Source organism: Amphiura filiformis, chromosome 3, assembly GCF_039555335.1.
Source record: "Amphiura filiformis chromosome 3, Afil_fr2py, whole genome shotgun sequence".
NCBI lineage: Eukaryota > Metazoa > Echinodermata > Ophiuroidea > Amphilepidida > Amphiuridae > Amphiura > Amphiura filiformis.
The window spans coordinates 76,731,807-76,748,222 of record NC_092630.1 but is presented as its reverse complement, the minus strand read 5'-3'; the positions used below and the strand labels follow the sequence as shown (position 1 = coordinate 76,748,222).

Genomic DNA, 16,416 nt, shown 5'->3' with positions numbered 1-16,416 from the left:
CATTCATTCATTCATTCATTCATTCAATCATTCATTCATTCATTCATTCATTCATTCATTCATTCATTCATTCATTCATTCATTCATTCATTCATTCATATATTCATTCATTCATAGACTCGCCGATTTAGTTATGGGGTGGACCCATGAATGTGAAGTATATCATTGCAAAACATGGTGTTATGTTGATGAAAAAATGTATTTCCTACCTTAATTGTATTTTAGTAATGGAATTTATGTACGAGTGATATAAAACAAATATTAACTGTCTTAAATTCTGTAATGGTCGAAATATAATCACTCGGTGAAAGATGTATTTTCCATTCCACTCGCCGTTCCGGCTCGTGGAATGGAACAAGCAATCTTTCACCTCGTGATTATATTTCGACCAAAACGTTTTGTATGAAAACACGCTACAACAATATTTTTAAATGTTTTCAAAAAATGTTATTGTAAACTATTTGTGCAAACATTTTTGCCAAATATTGTGTCAATACTTAAATAACATTATGTTAAAATATTTGAACCCAGCAAACACAGAAATGTTCTTAAAATGTTTTTTCAAAACCTTTTAATAACATTTAAATGTCGGGTTATATAAAGGTCATTAAAACGTTTTTAAAACGTTATTGACAATATTTTGGGCAAACATTTTTCGCAAAATATTTTTTCAACCCCAAAATAACATTTTGTTTAGAATGTTTTGTATCAAGTTTTCAAGAATGTTTTTGGAATGTTATTAAAACGTTTTTATACCCTTTATATAACCCGACATTTAAACGTTTTCAGGGTAAAGGAAATACAACATCTCAAGGTTATGAAAACGTTTTATACTAAAACGTTAACAGGACAAAACGTTTTTAAATAAGTTATACCTTTTTTGGCGTTTTGGTTTAGGTAAAAACGTTTTAATAACATTAAAATGTCGAGGTTATATAAAGGTAGAATGATAACGTTTTAAAACGTTTTGTATGAAAAAACACTATAACAATATTTTTAAATGTTTTCAAAAAAAAATGTTATGTAAACTATTTTTGCAAAGCTTACATGCTTTTTTGCCAAATATTGATGTCAATGGAAAGCTTAAATAACATTATGTTAAAATATTTGAACCCAGCTAAACACAGAAATGTTTCTTAAAATGAATAAGTTTTTTCTTTTAAAAACTTTTAATAAGGAACTTTAAATGTCGGGTTATATAAAGGGTATAAAAACGTTTTAATAACATTCCCAAAACATTCTTGAAATCCTGATACAAAACATTCTAAACAAAATATTTTTTCAACCCCAAAATAACATTTTGTTTAGAATGTTTTGTATCAAATTTTTAAGAATGTTTTTGGAATGTTATTAAAACGTTTTTATACCCTTTATATAACCCGACATTTAAACGTTTTCTGTAAAATTTTTTTGTTTGCTGAGCAGTAGATTATCAAAAATGCCTTTTTTTTCCTAAAGGTTATGCATCAAAACGTTTTATACTTTAATATACTTTATATAACAGGACATTTAAACGTTTTCTGACAAGGATTTATGTATTTTTGCGAATGATGTCGAAAACGTTTTGTGTTTGCTGGGTATCACAATATAATTCAGATATCCACATAATTCAAAAGATGGCACAGGTGAGAGTTGGGGAGTGGGAGAGACAGACAGACTAGAAAGAGTAGAAAGCGAGAGGAGAAGAGACAGGGGTCCTTTTTTAATGTCACAGTAATATAGACCATAATGACATCAAATTTGCGTTCGGACCTGATGTAGGCCTATCCTGCCTAGTTAAATGAGAGACATGAGTAAGATTGCCCACTTGAAGCGCAAGTGTTGCATATAATTGACTTATCCAACCTTTATTGACAGACATAAGTGTGATTGCCAGCACCTATTATCACCTCTTGAAATGAGAAGCATGATGCCCCAAACGTAACAATGAAGTCAACTTACACACCATCTCACTTAAATGACTTAATCCCTTGTGTTTTCTTTTCTGAACAATAGAGCTCCCGAAACAGAAAAGATAAAACGACGATCGGGGCAAAGTGGACCACGGGTCAAAGCAAAATATCCCCATTAACTCCTTTATATGCTGCCCTCAGTCTCCAAGCTCATGTATTTAGAACACGGCATGGATCCAGCATTGTTTGTGATGGGGGCAATCGAGTGAGTCAGGCATTTGTGTTTTTTTACAGAAAATGTCTGTTTCTCATATCGATAATTTATAAAAATATTATTATCTGCCAAAGTACTTACTTTTGCTGAATTACTTCGATAGCCATATTAATGATAGATGGGCTTAAGCCTATTCTATGCACGGTAACAGGAATAGCATACATTAGCGTACAAAACTCACCTGGTCGGGGCAAAGTGGACCGGGGCAAAGTGGACAATAGTCCAACATGGATGGGGAAAAGTGGAACACCGGAAACAGACCCCACTCAGAACTATGCAATAGAAATATATCGGGCCATAGTATACTGAGATACCAAGAGGTAGGCCCTAAGTGGTGTTGACAATGAAGACACACCTGAAGGGGATGTATTTCTGTAATGCCCCCCCACGTTTCACTCTACCCCGGCCCAATGGACCTGGGGCAAGGCAAAGCGGAACGATCTTTTCAAGTTCACACCATTTAATAAAGCTGCATTTTGATCAACTTCATTAATGTCATTGTTAGTTGCAGTCCTAAGGTAAGATTATAGGCCTAGACCTTAGGTTTTGCCTTGCCTTGCTTCGTAATCCTGTTTGGGCTGGACAAAACAATAATTTTGATCCACTTTGCCCCGGTCTCCCCCCTGCATGTTTATATGTCCAAATAAATGACAACAATCAAACACAATTTCACGACTTGGATTATACACGGGCAAACATAATGTTCTTTTTTACGTAAACTGAATTTTATTAACAAAGACAAACACTTATCACTGAAAATACGTAAAAAAAAGTTTTACGTTTTGAGTTAGACCTCAGCTTTATTTCGCCAAGTAGTCTACTCAAACATTAGTACCCTTTTGAAATTATAAGTTCATAATGTGATTAATAATTTATCAATACATATATAATACAGACTGTATAACAAAATTTAGTTCGACTCCAGGCAAAGGTGATAATAAATGATGTAAAGAGGAGAGAGGCACAGACAGACAGGTAGACGGAGAGAAAATAAGAGAGGGGGAGAGGAAGGGATGAGGTAGCAGAAGCGTAGCAAGGCTTTCAACGTCTCCTTTATCATTTTCTCCTCATTTTCACGTATCTCTTAAACTTGATAATTTCAGTCATCAAACATTTGGGAGGTACTGTTTGCAGTCCATAGTACATGTACTTATCATGTTCCGTTGAATCGGAGAAGTGAAAGTTTTTCTTCAAAATACTTATTATAGTATTAATAATAGTCGTGAGAATTCTACCGAGTCTCCCTAGAACTGTAACATTGTTGAAGAGTATAATTGAGGAGCTTTCCGACTTCTCCGTCTAACCATATTAAAATAGGAGAAAAAAGTGTTATTCAGAGGTGGAATTGATGAAAAAGAGAGTTCAAAACTAAAGTATAGTAAAATGAGGCATATATCTATTAAGATGGTCCCAACGGGGGCTGCTCATTCGGTTCTACATTTAATGGGTCTTCCCCTACACAGATCTGAAAGTTTTCCAAACAATCGAAAAAGGAAAGTATAATATCTTGGACTTTTGATGCCGAAACTCCATCAATACATATTTGATATTCGTCCAAACATTGTTGATGCAATGATGTTGCCGCTGTAGTTGCAATCATTTCCTCCTCAGGTGATGTAGTTTCTTCAGGTGATGATGTACTTAACATTTCCCCAGTCGTTTCCGGTTCCAACACGATTGTCGTTTCCATTATTTCGTCTGGAGATGGCGTTCCTGTAAGTTCTTCTAGAGATGGAGTTCCTGTAAGTTCTTCTGGAGTTGGCGTTCCTGTAAGTTCTTCTGGTGTTGTTGCTTCATCGTCTGCAAGATCCGTGACATCTAATTCAATCGTTGTCAACCCCAATTCTTCTGTTTGATCTTCCGGTGCCATTGTTCCTTCCATTGTTATGTCCGTCCCTAAAGTTTCTTCCTCTTCGTACACTAATGTAGTAGCTACCAACTCTTCTGGTATTAACGTACCTTCGAATTCTTCATCAGGAGCAGAAGTTATATTAGATGGTGTCCCGTCAAATTCTTCTGTCGACAGGACTGTTCCTTCTATGACTTCAGTAGCCATTGTTCCTGTTACTATTTCTGTTGCGAATGTTTCCATTACTATATACGTTGCGTTTTCGTCGAAGTCGTCCGGCATTTGTGTTGTTGTCTCAGTAAGCGATGGTTGTACCGTGGTAGTAGCTCTAGGCGCAAGAGTACCAATTGGAGCACCACATTCACCATAATAAAGAAGGTTCAAGTCGATACCAAAAACATTGCGTTGCTTACATTTAGCTTCTCGGTATTTGCAATAATTTCTGTAATCTTTTTCTCTGAGAATTCCCATGGCATTGAGGAAGTTGGCACATACTGGCGCTCTGATTTCACCACGACAATTTGCTGGACAATACGTATCTGTAAAATGAAATCAGATATAACAACCAAAATTAAGAACAAAGTTATTGAAATAACGATTATTCGCACCGCAATTTAGGGCACGGATAGCAACGTTTGCACAGTATTTTTGGTGGGACATGAGAGAACATCAGCCATATCGAATTGCATTCTGAATGCGAAGAAGCCTTCTGATTTCAAATAAATTTTTTGAATTTGATTTTTTGAAATGAAATTCGCGATATAATACAAATGTGTAGAGCCAACCAGAATTATGAATAACGGACAAGTTCCATGCTTGTAGATTCCAATTAGATTAAAAAAAAATGTATAATCAATTTTCTATACTATAGAGACCCAGATTGCATGTTTTGACCAATAAATGAGGCTGTTATAGATAGTTTAACACAGTAGTATTTTTTGGGTGGAGCCACACAGGATGGAGCTTGACAGCCAGTAATGTGCTTTTGAACAAAATGATTTGTGGTTCTCACTTTCTTGCACACTTGACTGTTAGTATTATCTTGCAATGGTATAATTTGGAGGACTTCACTTCCACTCATTCTGTCCTCTATAGCATTAGTATGATGTTATTAAGGAAAAGTCGGAGTACGACGTGTTCCCCAAAAAAAATAGGGGATCATTCGGTGTGGACCTTGAATTTAGAAAAAAAAAGCTAAAATGGGGGCCATTCGGTGTGGACTGCTAAAAATTGGGTGGTCAAAATTGTAATAGGATTGAATTCAAAGTAGGACAGCCCTGCACACCGTCATCATCCCTATATCTTCGTGTCAAAAATTGCCGTGATAGTACGGCGAATCCTCTTGTTTTTCAATAGCTACGCATGGCGATTTTGTTCGAGATAGGCCGAGCGACTCAGGCTAAGTATAGTACGACTATCATATGAGATACCATCAAGTTCTATTCTACACATTATTACGATTTGCGCATGCTCTAGTATCCCATATGGTGTTGCTATAACAAGGAAATTCGATTTGTTTTGAGGTAAAACCAAGGTTTTGTTTTAAATACACTAACTTGAAATTAAATACACTAATTAGCGGCCATCACTGTTTGCTCTGGATACACTTTTACTGCATTTTTGGCGTTAAGATTTTTAAATCGAAAGTTAAAATTGTGATATATTTAATTTTGAGAATTACAACTATATAAAGGAACACATTTATGATCCAGGTGCGTGTATAATAGAAAATTCGATCACACGTGTATATCACAATGCATATGTAAACTTTCTTTATCTGTGTTAACAATAGAATATTGATCACCAACGGAGCATGAAGCTTTATGAAAAAAAAAATATTTATAATATAGCGTGTTGACACTGTGCCCTGTAGGGCCAGCAAAAGTCGTACAAAAATCCCTTTAAAGCGGAATGGGTGACTATAAGGTGAGTTGAGGCTATGCGGAAGTAATACTACTTTCCCATTGACAAATAAATTAGTCGCGTAGAACTTGCTTATGAGTGTAAAGTTGGGTATGACTGACATGTTTTGCTTTAATATAGATATCTGAGGTATATTGTTGAGTAAGAATATAAGGGATGCCCAGTGGGCACCCTTGAGCATTCCGAGAAATTCAGGGTCAAAGTTTACACAGGGGTCAAAACTCGAAATTGTTCCGATTTTGTTAAAACCAATTAATGCAAAATATTCTTCATATTACAAGGATTCCGAAAACATATAGTTTGACCTACATACGACGAATCAGTCTGGAGTTATTGGCGAAAAGGTCAAAGGTTCGGAATTTGAGTCAAACACAGAAAGGTTCCTAATTTTGATGAAAATGGTCTTAAAATGTTTGTACTGTTATAATAATTCAGAAAAGACCTGACCCCATTAATCTCTTTAAAACTGTACTCTACCCAATAATTTGCCTTTTCAGGTGACTTGGATGACCTAACCAAAATGATCAAAACTCCGGAGTTTAGTCCGCTTTAAAGTTACTGCCCATTGAATACAGTTGAGGCTGACATATTTTCCCACGTTACCTAGGTAACGAAATGTCGTACATAGTGAAAACAATTCTTTTTCTATAGCCTTTTATTATAACCAGACAAACATTTTGAGACCATTTTGATCAAAATAGGATAAATTTTATGTGTCTGACACCTATAGCCCAAATTTCAACCTTTGACCTTTTCGCTAATAACTCCAGACTGATTTGTCGTAGGTAGGTCAAACTATATATTTTCTGAATCCTTGTGCCCTGAGGAATATTTTGGCATAACCTTTAACCAGATCAGAGCAATTTTGGGTTTTGACACCTGTATAACCTTTGACCTCATTATTTCTTTTATTGCTCAAGAGTGCCCACTGGGCATTTACCTCTCAGCATGTTAGGCATCAACTTTAAACAGGAAAATGTTAGTCATACGCAACTTTACACTAAAGGAAGAAGAACAAAAGGCATCTACTCGACTAAATGGGGTCATTGTTCAAACATTATTGCATACCTGTACATTTCGAACGAGCGACAAGGGTCATCCTCTGTATGCTTTTCCTTCTGCAATTTTCCCGCCAAAATTCACATTCGCTTGGGTAGTCAACGGCTGTACTTGCGCATACAACTCCTTTCACCAAATACTCGGGACATTCAGCTTCCAGTTTGGCACAGAAACTTTCCTCTCCGGTTAGCTGTTTACCTGAAAGTAAAGTAAGAAGCAAAATGATAAAAGGCAACTGCATGTTGTAATGATTGGGTGAGGAGACTATGAGGGGTATGCGCCCCTTTTTTTGGGGGGGGGGGTCATTTTAGTGTGGTCATTAATGGTTTAGGACACAACAACCATGATAACGGTTTACCTTTTATTATATCTTTCACAAACACACATGTTGTAATGAATTTTGATGCAACCTGAACACAATTACTTTAGCATGACACTCAATATTGACGTTTGCATCATGTGCAGTCCATATGATTTCCTATCCTATTCTTGTTTATTTCTAGCCCCCACCCCATAGTTTTCCAACTTTCCTCTCAAAGAGCTATTTTTAAAAATAAATCCTAACTTGAGACCATCTTCATTCGTCACTAACAGACACATCCCTCATGTTAAGCATTTGCCTTCGGAAAGACATGCGATCAAATAAAGGCGGACCCATAGACCCCCCAGCAAACACAAAACGTTTTCGACATCATTCGCAAAAGGTTATAAAAGGTTGTCAGCAAACGTTTAAATGTCGGGTTATATAAAGGGTATATTAAGAGTATAAAACGTATTCATAACCTTAAAAAACATTTTTTGATAATCTACTGCTCAGTAAACAAAAATGTTTTACAGAAAACGTTTAAATGTAGGGTTATATAAAGGGTATAAAAACGTTTTAATAACATTCCAAAAACATTCTTGAAAAATTGATAAAATACATTCTAAACAGAATGTTATTTTGGGGTTGAAAAAATATTTTGCGAAAAATATTTGCCCAAAATATTGTCAATAAACGTTTTAAAAACGTTATCATGATCTTTATATAACCCGACATTTTAATGTTATTAAAACGTTTTTACCTAAACCAAAAGCCAAAATATAACTTATTTAAAAACGTTTTTACCTAAACCAAAAGCCAAAATATAACTTTTTTAAAACGTTGTTGTGTTTTTGCTGGGCCATTTCCACGAAAAATCGAGATTTACTCGTCATGCTCGTGGAAAAGGGGTTTATGTCAAAAACGGACCCATGTCTATTAAGGTTTTTTAGCAAAAATAGGGACCCATGTCTAAGGCTTTTTTGCAAGAGAGCAACCCTTGGCGCGGCACATCCCCGTATGCCTTTTGTATGGGAATACCTGGCCCACAAAAATCACACGGGCCTGCTAAAACGCTATCTCTCTGACACCCAGCAACGCGTATCATGGTATTATGTGATATTTCTATCAATGATATTGGACCGGCCGCTACCAGAGGATGATTTAAGCACTTCCCACCACGCCACTGTGTTGACTTGCGGTTAGCATAGTCTACTGTAGTAGACCAGTTTAATTTATCATTCCCTAATCTCTCTGACCTGACCATGGAAAACTCATCATTCCGGTTCTGATTCAACAGCTCAGCTATCCATTTTCTCTGGGCAGGGCAGTCACTGGAGATGTGATGTGTTTCGTCATAGATTTTAAATGGTTTCATGCATGGAAACGTATTGTTTATAAAAAAAAAAGGAATGCAACTGTGTGAGTGAACATGACAACACTGCTCGCACATTACATTGACGGGCATGGTTAAATTTGAATTTGGACTGATATATTTACAATAAAAACGCATTCAAAATGCTAGTCGATTTCACATTTTATGTTACCTACAGAAGGTGTGAATTATCATTTATGCATACATCACTTTTGTTCTGAAATCGACCAAGTAATAATGACACACGCACAATTCTTAAACAACATCTTTTGCACAGAATTCAATGGGATTTGAAAAGTAAAGTGGCAGTTGAAACTCTAGTGATAACACGTTTGCAGTGCATGATGGGGCTTCCTTAAATCATCCTCTGGGCCGCTACCAACATATCGTTGAAATCTTACCATTATCTCCGATAATTTCACAACCATTTAAAAACTTTTATTCGGATCTGCAAAAAAATTGTGAGGGCCCACAAACGTATAAATCAATGGGCCCAGATGGCCCACTTTTATTTGCTTATTTCTAGAACTACCACAATATTTACCATTAAAAGAAGAACTTATCGAATTGAGTATTTTCCCTTGAAATACCCCTGTATTTTCACACACTTTTTCCTGATAAGTGTAGGGCCTATGTACATACAAGTGTCACGGGCTTCCTGAGACAAGTGTAGATGATTTTGAACTTGGCGAAAACATTTAGAATTCGTGTGTAATAGGTAATTAAACACATTTACTTGGTGTTAATTAAGAGTCTATTAAGAGAATCAACAATTTACACATTGGGCTAAACCACAAAAGGAAACGAGGACTGCATAGTATGACGCTATAATTCAAACTACATAACAGAAAATGACAGTCCTGATGTAAAATCGTGTAAGTGGCTGGATCACAAATTGATAAACGTGCCATTCTTTGACATGCAATGAAGAAAATTAGTGTCATTACCATCTTTGTTATAATTATGGTCTATGTTTCGATGCATTGGAATCGGAATTGAATTTAAATTGGTATTGGTCATTTTTGCATTTCAATGCATAGAATTGGAATTGGCATTGAAATTATTTTAATTGATCAAGAATTGAATTGGAATTGAATAAAAAAACACAAAAGAGAATAAATGTGAGATTCATACCTTCGGCGTCACCTTGAGCTGCTACAAGTGAAAAACTCGCAATTACCGCAAGTAGGTGTATTAAGTGCCGTGCCATTTTAAGCTGAAAAAATAATTATAATAAATAAGTTACTCGTAAAAATCAAAAAACAAATATGTATTTAATTTATGAGTGATGCTGGGGATTGAAATAAAATGTAAAATCTAAATTAATGAATATACATCATTAAAATTAGCTCTGCTGTGAAATTGGAATCAACATGATCAACTTAATATATACAGGGTGAGTCAAAAAATGAAATGTGCAACAGAACAAAGAATCGATATGTATGTAAGAACCAAGTTGAACTTTCCCTATATTTTAAGTTTCTATAAATGCCACAGTCAATAGTCACCTTCAGTAAAAAATTGAAGTGAATTGCAACTACCGTTTAATTTTTATGAGTCCATTTGCTGCGATACCCAATTTCAATATTTGTCCACCAGATAATATATTTACCGAATGACGTAAACTCGGCAAACTTCATTTAGAGCTACAGGTGAAAATATACTAAAAATCTCGTATTTTGGGAACTTAAGATGGGGTTTTGCAGATTTGAAATGTTTAAGCTTTCTTCTAAAACATACAAGTTTTATTTTAAAGAAAAAGTGGAAATATGAAATAATCAACATTTTCTAGGCCCATCTGATGAAAAAATTCCAAAATAGATAAAACAAACATACAACAGAGCTCATTAAATGTGCAAAACAATAAAATATCAGTCTCAATCTTGTTGTATTATTGTAATAATACTCATAACGTGTCTGTGTAAAATTTGAATCAATTAGGATTTAAGGAACATACTGGTTACTATGGAAATATATGCTGATTTTCATTTCAAAATGGTCATTTTGCTTTCCCAACTTTGAACAAGCGGTTTTCATCGGTTTCGGTTTTGATTCATGACAAATAAATAACATTGCCAAATCGCTTCTGATTGTCATATGAAGTTCATTTGTTTAATCCTGAAACATTTTTCTGTTTGCAAAATAAAAAGTAAAAATTACCAGAGGGGGACTTTACGGCTTATTCGAGGTGTCCAGGCATAGGCCTATTCTGTTTTTATGCGATTTTCAACCGGAAAGCCAAGAACCGGGGCCATTAAGAAAGACCCTTGTTTTAACAGCTCACAGCTTGCCCTCCACTGAAAACCCACCCATCGATAGGCCTATACCAAACCGTGACACGGATTCAACCAGGAAGACCACCTCCCCATCCGGAGTGCAATGATAGGCTACACCAACGTTAACAAAGCTGGTGAAGAATTCGTGTCGGTCATTGCAACCAAAAACACAGAATTAGCATGATTAAGGGGTAAAAAAAGAAAAGAAAAGCGCAGTGATTTATAGTGCGCTACGCACAGGCACAACGCCTAGACGTTGATCCACAAGCCTCAGCACACTTTACAGGTTGTCGCTGACCACTACGGCCCCACATCATTCCATAAACATTTAACAACAAATCAGGGACTTTGCTGCTGCAAGAGCGCACACCCTAGACATTCCACAAATAACCATCCCAACCAAGATCAGCTCCCCGAGTTTCGTACGGGTTACAACGAGACAATTAGCAGTAAGTTCCTTGTCCAGGGGAATTTCAAGCTAACTCAATTTTCCACGAGAGCATATTATAGGCACCGTCAGGGTTCGAACCCGCAACCTCTCGCACCATAGTCGAACGCTTTAACGATTGAGCTAACTTGACTGCTTGACTTGAAACTTTTGTTACCAGTGTGTTATTATTATTAATTTTATCAAGGGATGTAAAAACAGTATAGTACCACCTTAACAGCATCATCGCTATCATCATTATTATTATCATCTTCTCCATCATTCGTCATTCATGGATTCTGAACTATTTGATTTTGATGCTCGATTTATAACCCACGTACGTGGAGTGAATAAAGTAGAGTCATGTGAACAAAATCACTTATCTCCTTTAGGAGGTACTTGGTTGCACATGTTACGCAAACAGGAAGGGTAAAACGGAAGGATAGGTTTTGAGTATTGAGCCAATTTTGAGCTATTTTGACTTTTGGGTCAGAGAACAAAATTACTTTTAATTTAATCTTTGCGATAAGTTTTACTTTCTGCTGACACCAACAAAATGCACAAAGATTGTTGCTGTACTTCAACCACAAGTAGCCGCTATGTTTATTTTGCTTTAGGATGACCGATAAAAAGTATTTTTAACAATTTGATGATGCAGACATTATGGAATAATAACAAAGACTTTATAAGTTAATCCCACGTGGTTGCTTCATTAGAATATACATGCCTGTTAAAAAAAACATAGACCCATAGATGAAATCATCACATCGATTCAGATGTGAATGAGATTGAATTAAAAACGATTTAGTCAACGATTACTTTATCATCACAGACGATGTGAATATGATTGAAAAACAAACAAACAAACCCATACCCCCTACAAACAAACAAATAGCCCGGGCAAATAGCAAGGACAATTTAATTTACCCGGTGTCGTGCATGTACCGAGAAGTGAAATAAACCAATGTAAAAAATATGAAAATAACAATAATTATTGTTTACCTACCTGATAAGTGGAATCGTTTAGGTCTTGAAGGACGATTAGTGGGATCACACTTTGCTCTCTGAACCTCTAATCTCGCACAAACGGGCCAAGTCACCATCAATGCCAGATGAAGGCAGATTTGTCCTTGCGTCCAACCCGTAGCACTGCAGCCGGTAGTTTGTCCGATTTAGTTTAATGACCGACTTTGACCGGACTCAACAATTTGTTCTCACCCTTTGTCTGTCATTACACAATGTGGTTATATCATCCTTTATACCAACCAATTAAGGACACAATGTTCATCCTAAATTTCTAATTAGGTGTGAATTGCATATTCAGGGCTATTTAATTAGGCACTGATTAATGAAAGATGCTGGAAATTTACTTAATCTGGCTGGCTGTTGGCGGCAAAATCAAACAAAACATTAATATTTGAAGTAGGAAGTTGTAATGATGTAGCCCACAATTAGAAATGGAATATTGAAAGCCAACGTACCCTTAAGTGAGGTCTAGGCCGGGCTTTGGCGGAAAGTGTGTTCTGATAAAACCACATGTTTTCTAGCATTATTGTTTCTGTTTTACCAAGTTTTACATGTTTAGCATACTATAGGCCTACAGTAATAGTGTCATGCACGTAGGCCTAATCGAACCTAATAATTACTTATTTGCTTTGACTTACCCGTCTTATTTGTGGGTGTGGGTGGGGGGGGGGTGTAAAAAATTCTGGGGAAAAGACAAATAAAAATCCTGGTGGCTTTATTTTTACCATGTAATATCAGACAGTGGGACAGGCCGACTCCTTTTTTTAGAGCGATTGTAACGTATTCGAGCTTACAAAAATGCTTTATCGGGACAATGTGCTCGTGTAGCGCGCAAAAAGTTTGCATTTACACAGTTGTGACCCATGATCGGGGTGAAATGGGCTTTATTTGGGACAATGTGTGCACGCAGAGCGAAAAAAAAATGATATGACTTGTGTATGTAGCTGGGAGCTATGTTTCTTTTTCGCCAGCCCATTCGGGGCTGGTACCTGTTTCAGGTTTGGGGTCAGTTTACTCAAGAGATTATATTTTAGTGGTATTGGAATGATTTTTTTTTTTTACTTTTTTTTGTGTTAAATTTTTTTTTAAATATTTTAATTCGATTTGTTAGGAAAAGTAAGTATGTTTTGCCGTTTCAACGAACGAAAACGAGTGAGTATTACCAAAGTTATGTTTGAACTAATTAATTATGACTTTAAAAGTTTAAAGGCCTAAATGTAACAATAATAGTTAATATATATAGCATCATATGGTCAGCAGAAGAAAATCTGACATCACCTATGATGTCATATCAGTGTCCTTGACCGGGGGTCCTTACTCCTTGACCACTGAACAGCGTGATATCATGTTGATAACAGATCTATAGAATCAAAATCTTCATCATATCCCCGGATCATATCACAGATTCTCAACAATCTGTGATCATATGGACCATATTGATGTGAAAGTAGTTATCTAGGCTTAAACTATACATTGCGAATTAATTAAGTTATTTTAAAATAAAATGTACATGTAAGTTAACTCAAACCGGCAGTGTATATATCGAAAGCAGTGAAATCGGACATTCCTAAGCGAAGATATTGAGTTCGTAAGTTCTGGTATTACAAAATTGGAAATTGAGATATCGTGGGTAAAAAGCTGAAAAGACAAAAAAAAAAAACGACAACAACAACAACAACAACAACAACAAAACAAACAGACCAGAACAATTTGGAGTACATGTAATGAATTAAAAGAGTTGGGGAATTAATGTTTTCTGCTGTTTCAGTGTGCATGTTCTCATCGTTGATGGTTTGGTGGACTGTCATGTAGATGTAAGCGTGATCCTAAAATGCCTTTCACATTGACCAAAACTAATTACAAGACCTCTTCTACATTGAGGCTGGCTTTCCTTTTAAAGGGAATTTTTATCTAGTGTTATAATATTTGTTGTAACTTTGGGTGCCATCAGCCACACGCCTAGCGTTCTTGATGGTATCCACATCTTATGTATTTAATATGCATTTGCTAAACTTAAGATATTTATAATATCTTGTATTTGCCAAATTTTATTTATTTATAATATATAATATCTTGTTATATGATATATTTTATTATATGAGATGGAAAAAAAATTGAATTGAATTGAAAGGTCGACCATCATTGGAACATTTTGACCTTTCGTATTGAAGATATACATTGTTTCATCCCCCCTAAAAGACCTAAAAAGAAAAGCAACCCAAAAACAACAAACAAACATAAACTCAGCTGTCGCCATTAAAGCATTTTAAGCAGGAAATCAAGTGTGTAGGAAGCGGTATAAATACAACTTTAATTACGAAATAAAATATGATAAAAACAGCTTCCAATTAACATAATGTTGCATCGATTTGTTTTTATTTCTGATCAGAGGTAATAAGGAAGTGAGCTCTGGCTTATAGTATGATGAGGGCGAAAGTTGAAGTACACCTTTGACTCCTGAAAACATGGAAAACGGAAAAGTTTAAAAGTGCTGCTGTGTATTTTGTGCACTATATTCAACTATGAGAGTGAACTGGAATAGTTGTGACAAAGGAAGTCTACATGCAAATACATATCGAATTACCTAGTGTTAATTGACCGCTCTAAATTAAGCGACTATACACGTTAAACTCAACAACAACAACAACAACAACAACAACAACAACAATACTAAACTACTACTAATACTAACTACTAACAACAACAACAACAACAACAACAACAACAACAACAACAACAACAATAATAATAATAATAATAATAATAATAATAATAATAATAATAATAATAATAATAATATGGTAATAGTATATAATAATAAAATAGGACCTATAATAAAATAAGAATTAATATATAATTACTAGGTGGTCGCGCGTAGTTGGCGGTTCTCGACTGTCGCGATCATGCTGATGGTGACTGTACCCACCAAGTTTCATGCACATACGACAGTTTTTGCTAATTTAACCTCAGATGACCCCTATAGTGACCCCGAAACGACCTTTCAAAATGTTGGCACTTTACCCATCAAGTTTCATGCCCATACAGTTTTTACTAAATTGACATCAGATGACCCCTGGATGACCTCGGGTAACCTTAACCCACTAATCCCGGCCACTAACCAATTCAAACTTGTTCTGTCTCGGGTCAAGATCCACCCACCCATCAACAGTGAAGAATGTGCGACCCCCGGGGTGCGACCCCTTGTCTCCAAGAAAATAGACGAACAGACAGATGGACATATGGACAGATAGGGCCTACACGTTGCGTATTATTATATAAAATAATAAGGATCATCATTCATCTATTCATAATAAATATCACAGAGTGAATTCAAGAGGAAACTAGTGTTGCACACAACATGAACAAGCCGGCCGGCCAAAATACCACATACAGCTATGTTTTTCCTGGCTAGTGTTGACAGCATTTGGTTTCAGACAGGAAATGACCTCTAAATGACATTTGACCTCAAATCAAATCTGTGAACACCCTATACACACTGGCTAATGTCAAAGCATGTGAGCAAGTGGCGTCACTCTGCTATATTGTTTACGTGGCAGAAGAAACATTTTGAAGATTTTTGTCTTGGACCGGAAGTGACCCCTTAATGACCTTTGACCGCAAATTTATTAACACCTAACAGACATTGACTAATAACAATGCCTATGTGCAAGTGTTTTCACTATACCTTATAACCTTATAACAGCGTAACAACTGTGATTCTTGCAGTTTCAACAGTATAACCGTGTTGCTTGTGGGAGAAGAAGCAGGTTGACAGAAGAAAGAAAGAATTAGAGCTACTGGGGCTCAAGAGCTACGAATATCAGGCGGTGACTGCTGACCTCATTTGATCTTTAATCTCATCTGATTTTTTCATGTTCCTCTCATATCAAGGATGCGCTGCACCAAGTTTAAGTCTAATCGGGCAAATTGTAACATGTGACCTCATTTGACCTTTGACCTCGGATAACACCAGGGTAACTTGTTCATGTTCCCCTTATATCAAGGATGATTTGC

The 16,416-nt window shown here is 36.0% G+C and overlaps 1 protein-coding gene across 1 annotated transcript; it reads right to left on the bottom strand.

Annotated features, from left to right (window-relative positions):
* Nucleotides 1-2,847: 2,847 nt before the first annotated feature.
* LOC140149164 (uncharacterized) lies at nucleotides 2,848-12,615 on the bottom strand. The gene is made up of 4 exons (XM_072171359.1): nucleotides 12,383-12,615; nucleotides 9,808-9,889; nucleotides 7,007-7,195; nucleotides 2,848-4,554 (listed from the first exon to the last, which is right to left on the bottom strand). The coding sequence occupies exons 2-4, from the start codon at nucleotides 9,881-9,883 to the stop codon at nucleotides 3,566-3,568; spliced, it is 1,254 nt and encodes a 417-aa protein (XP_072027460.1). The 5' UTR covers nucleotides 9,884-9,889; nucleotides 12,383-12,615; the 3' UTR covers nucleotides 2,848-3,565.
* Nucleotides 12,616-16,416: the final 3,801 nt, after the last annotated feature.